Source organism: Plasmodium coatneyi, chromosome 9 (genome assembly GCF_001680005.1).
Source record: "Plasmodium coatneyi strain Hackeri chromosome 9, complete sequence".
Classification (NCBI taxonomy): Eukaryota; Apicomplexa; class Aconoidasida; order Haemosporida; family Plasmodiidae; genus Plasmodium; species Plasmodium coatneyi.
Window position 1 is genome coordinate 85,749 of NC_033564.1, and position 5,263 is coordinate 91,011.

General features: G+C 29.6%; 1 protein-coding gene across 1 annotated transcript; it reads right to left on the minus strand.

Annotated features, from left to right (window-relative positions):
- Positions 1-3,636: 3,636 nt before the first annotated feature.
- PCOAH_00023480 (hypothetical protein) lies at positions 3,637-4,894 on the minus strand (the record flags this gene model as incomplete). Its single annotated transcript, XM_020059155.1, has 2 exons — positions 3,637-4,464; positions 4,583-4,894. The coding sequence occupies 2 exons, from the start codon at positions 4,892-4,894 to the stop codon at positions 3,637-3,639; spliced, it is 1,140 nt and encodes a 379-aa protein (XP_019914756.1).
- Positions 4,895-5,263: the final 369 nt, after the last annotated feature.

Consider the following 5,263-nt stretch of genomic DNA (forward strand, 5'->3'; position numbering starts at 1 on the left):
CAGGGATTGCAGACATATATATATATAAGTAGCATATATGTACATATACATTCATGAATGTACTTCTAAATGATAAAATTACCGATAATGTTGCTTCTACAGTTGTTACCATTGTGTATGCGTAATCTTCTATTACATAATTTCTTCCTTTCACAGAATATGCATACGCACAAAAAAAAAAAAAAAGGAAGTGTATATGCCTCCTTTAATAATAATAACACTTTTCTGCAGTATTCCCCATCTTCACCCTCTTTCGTTCATGGTCAATAGTAGTAATTGCTCCTTTCCTTCTGTTTCTTTCCTTTCCTTTCCTTTCCTTTCCTTTCTTTTCCCATGTGTGTCTATAAGTACAAAATATATATGCAATAGTTTAACAGTGTGTAAGAACATTCGATGCACGCGCACACACAAAATACATAGTCCTTCATTTTTTCCTTCATTCATATGTCGGAAGCGTTCATTACATTTCTTTGCACTTTGCGATTTATACACTGGTCGTCCTTCTTTTTTTCCATGTGTGTTCGCAAATATATGTTCAAGTGTAATGTTCGGACGCACAAAAATGGTTACTTCTCTAGTTGCAAAGTCCAAGTGATGTTCAAAGGGTGGAACATAATATAGGGGCACATATAATTTGAACAATTCCAAAAGGTACAACGCCATGCTTTAAATTTGCTCTATCTTTCTCGGTACACTTCTGTGAGGTCGCAAGCACGGCTTGTGAAATTCGCACATAAATGTGCTTGTGCACACTAACATGTATTTCTTTTTTTTTTTTTACTTCAAGATTATGCACGCAAATTTGTTTATTCTTGTTTGTTTATGTTACTTTTTTTTCTGTTAAAATTACGTACAATTCTGATATTGTTTTCCTGAATTTTTTTTTTTTTTTTCACAAAATGGGTTACGCGCGGTCCGTAAACGCAAAGGCCTTGGAAGAGTGTATAACAGTGTGGTACTAATGAGTCAGCACATGGTACGATTAAAAATGTGAGAGTTAAAAGGTTAAAAAGAACGTCCACATGCAGTGGAACAAGTCACACTTGCATGCACGAGGTGGTCCCCCCAATTACCGCATGCTGCAGGGCTAGCTCCACAAGTAGTTATTGTTCATTCGGTGTTTTACTATCACATGGGTGCACCCCCACACGCGTATATACATGTCTTTGCCAAAGTTAGGAGGAGGGGGGGAAGCTGCTTTAATTCGGGCCCTTTTCTATAATTTTTACGTGACCCCTCTGTAATTTTTTTTCCATCTACCTCTTAACTGAAATGAAACACGCAATTGCTAGAGTCTTAGAAGCAGTTCTACACGAGCTATTTAATTAAAATGCCGAAAGTTCGTAAAAAAAAAAAAAATAAATCTAAGTTAGTACACAAAAAAAAAAAAAAAAAAAAAAAAAAAAACATTCAAATAAGAATGATACATATTTACACTATACTGCATGAAATAAGACAAATTACAATTATCATCATGATACTGCTGGAACCAGCAAATATGTAAAACATATAATACAGCGTGTAACGAAACAAATTAATGATAATACTCATAATATTATAACGTCAAAAATCTTCTGCGAAAATACACACTTTATATATTGAAAAAAATTACATAAATAAATTCAAATATAATAAAGTTTAAATATATATAATATGAGAGCGGAAGGATGAAGTATAAGATAATATCGAGTATTAGGTTTGTCTAACAAAGATGAATATCCAAAATAGAAACATTATTTTCTAGGAGTAACCTAAATTATATGGGATATAAAAATCTTCACTAATTTAAAGTAATTACATATTGACTACAACTTAATTGAAATTAAATTTAGTCATTATGTTATTTTAACAAAAATATAATGATGCCTGTAGTATACTTTATTGTATTATTATTCTTACAACTAAAATAAATATGACAATTACTAAACATATATTCCTGAAAACTTATAGGTAAGATATACATAACCATTTCTAAATAGTTATATATATCCCTGCTTCATTATTACAAATGTCTTATAAGTACATGAAAATGTTCAGTGAATATACTATCTCAATAATCTCAAAAAAAGAAGGAAAAATTCTTCAATTACGCATTTTACCAACTAATAGCTACAAGTTATTTTTTCCTGAATATTCTTATATTTCATTCATTTAAAATGTGATAACACTCTTCTCCAGGGTATTATTCTTATCAATGTAAAGTTGCAATTCGATTTATGCTATCGCTTTTTTACATAATACCATACTATTGCTAGATTAACTGATATATAATTACAGGAACTATGAAATATGTTCTCCGTATTATATTCTGTATTTCTAATTATTTTATATGATTCTCTAGTAACAATGTTATGAGGTTTTAGACGTAGTGCACACATATTCTAATCTGCTCTTAAAAGGTAAATTAATACTTCATGGAGTGAACATAATCCACAACACTGTCGATCTGAAGCATATTACTGTTAAGCTGTTATATATTAATTACGTTCATATGCTCTACTTGAAATTACATCTTCAAGGTACAATGAAATAGCTATTTTCAATGGGAGGTAAATACTTGGCAAGTTTTCACAAATTGCAAATTTTCATACCTTGTCCTGTATATTCGCTAATATATATGGACCCAATGCTAATAATTCATTCTTGAAGTTTATCCATAATATATAATATAAGACATACTTGAAATATCTATTCTTTTCATTAAATATAATGTTTCAATGATATCACATTTTCTTGTTTTCTTTAAAACTTCCTTTAATTATAGTAGCTTACATTTCATTACTATTTTATATACTTCAGGTTTCTATTAAATATATATGTTTAATTTAGATAGGCAATCAATATATATATGTATATATTATAAATATATTTACAATCCTATTTTCCTGTACTACTGTGGAAGATATTTATAGGTACTGCAAACAATTTGATAATTCTGTTCAACCTTTTAAAATATACTTCCTTCTATAGATCTACAAGTTCTTGTACGTCATACATTTTATTGCAATGTTACATAATAATAATAATAATATAAAATTTCCCCATGCAACCACTAACTTACTGTGAGAAAATGAATAAAAGGAGTATCTGTTTTTTGCACAGTTTGAATTACAGTGCACGCAGTTTACACTATCTTAAAGCTATCTTCACTTTCTGAAATTGATTCTCTTTCTTAATATTTTCTTATCTTCACACTTAAAACACCTTATAATTCTATTTACATGAGCATACGTCCAAAGCTTCTTCTCCTGTTTGTGATAATTCTATACATCAGGGTTATACACTCATTAATTAGACCCTATGTTCTTCAATTGAATTAATATTGTAAAAAGTTTTACAAATTTGGAAAAAGAATGATTCGAATTAATCTTTCATCTATTCTATTATCTTAAATTTTTGAGTGGAATGAACTAACCATGTTTTATCATTATCAGAAGGATTCTCTTTGAAAAACGCAGTAATTTATCACATTATTATACCTCCCTTAAAAAAATATTATTTACTTACATATATGTTCATGATATTTTATTTTATTACATTTGAATAAAATTAAAATAAGATTTATTTCTTATCTAATAGTTAATACAAGCAATATAAATTTAATTATAATAACTTTTTTGTCTTTCTCATAATATGCTATTTTTGTATGGGGCTATATCCTATATAATGTGCACTGTTATTTAAATCAACATGTTCATATTTTGAACGATCTTTGTATTTTCTCTCCCTTTCATTATTTTCAGTACTTCCCTTTCTTTCATTTCTTATTACATTCCCTTCTGTTTCTTTTTTATCCTTTCCTTCCCTACTTTCTCCTTTTTCTTTTCTGCACATTCTTTTATATCCTTCATTTTCTCTATTACTATCATATTTTTCTTTTCGTCCTCTTGTTTTTCCTATTCCCTTTTTTTCACTCTTCTGCATTTGTTCTTGACCACATTGATCTTGTTCATATTGTTCTCTCAGCAATTGTTCTTGTAACCATCGTTCTTGTCGCATTCTTTCTTTAGACAACTGTTCCTCTTGCCACCGTTCTTGTTCCATCCTTTCCTGTTCAATTTTTTCATCATCATATTGTTCTTCCTGCAGTTGTTCCTGTAACAACTGCTCTTGTAAAAATCTTTTCTGTTTATACTGTTCTTGTTCATATTGTTCTTGCTGCATTTGTTGGTGTTCACTTTGCTCTCGCATTTGTTGTGGTTGAAACTGATATTGTGGCATTTGTCCATGTACCAACAATGGTTGGGATATTCGTTGATGCATCATTTGCTGTTGGAGCATTTGAGGGTGCACCATTGGAGTTGGATACATTGATGGATATAACACTGGAACTTGATTTATTAATTGTGGCATAAAAGGTTCGGCAATTGCTTCCTCTTCTTGTGGTTGTGCCGCAGAATCATACTTTGAAATTCGTTCCGAACCCTTTTTGTGTTTATTAGATTTCTTCTTGCGTAAAACATACTAATAAAAAAGTGAAAAACATATAATGCCATTGTTTTATAATTATTAACATTGCATAAAAATAAAACATATACTCATTTTTATGGTATAAACTTTTTTTAACATAATTACTGTTTACCTTAGCCATAATAATGAAAGCAGTACCAAAAAGTACAAAAAGAAAAAAAGCTATAACTGGAATGATTACCTTGGGATTCTGCCAAACACTCTCATATACCCCACTAGAATTCCCCACCTTACCACCCAGCATTCCATTAAGCCATTCAATAACTTTTGGTACCATATTTTGTACACCTAAAATTGTTTCATTTGCTAATTTTGCTAATGCCTCACCATTAACTTTAATAGCCTGTTCTTCCTTTGTCATTGCAAGAGCGAAATGTAAGCTGAAAACATAAAATATTCTTATTATACTACGATAAATTATCATTTTTTTATGTTATATGAAAAAATATATCAATAGGATACGTTATAGGATTATCTGTCTGGAGCATTCTTTTGGTTAAAAACTTTTGTTACTGCTTCACGGCTTTTGCATATTTATCATTATTGTTTAAATATATCAAATTGCTTTTATTACGTACTGGTTTAGGAATTGATAATTTTACATTTTCACCACAAATTCTTAAATCATATTCAATTATTATTGATACTTCCCTGTCTAATATTATTTGAAATACTAATCATATTATAGGAAAGCTCTGTCTTTTTCCATTTGTGTATTCTATATAATAACACTTGTAAAAAGGTACATAAGTTTTATACACGTTCATATATTTTTTCCGATAGTACGATAAAC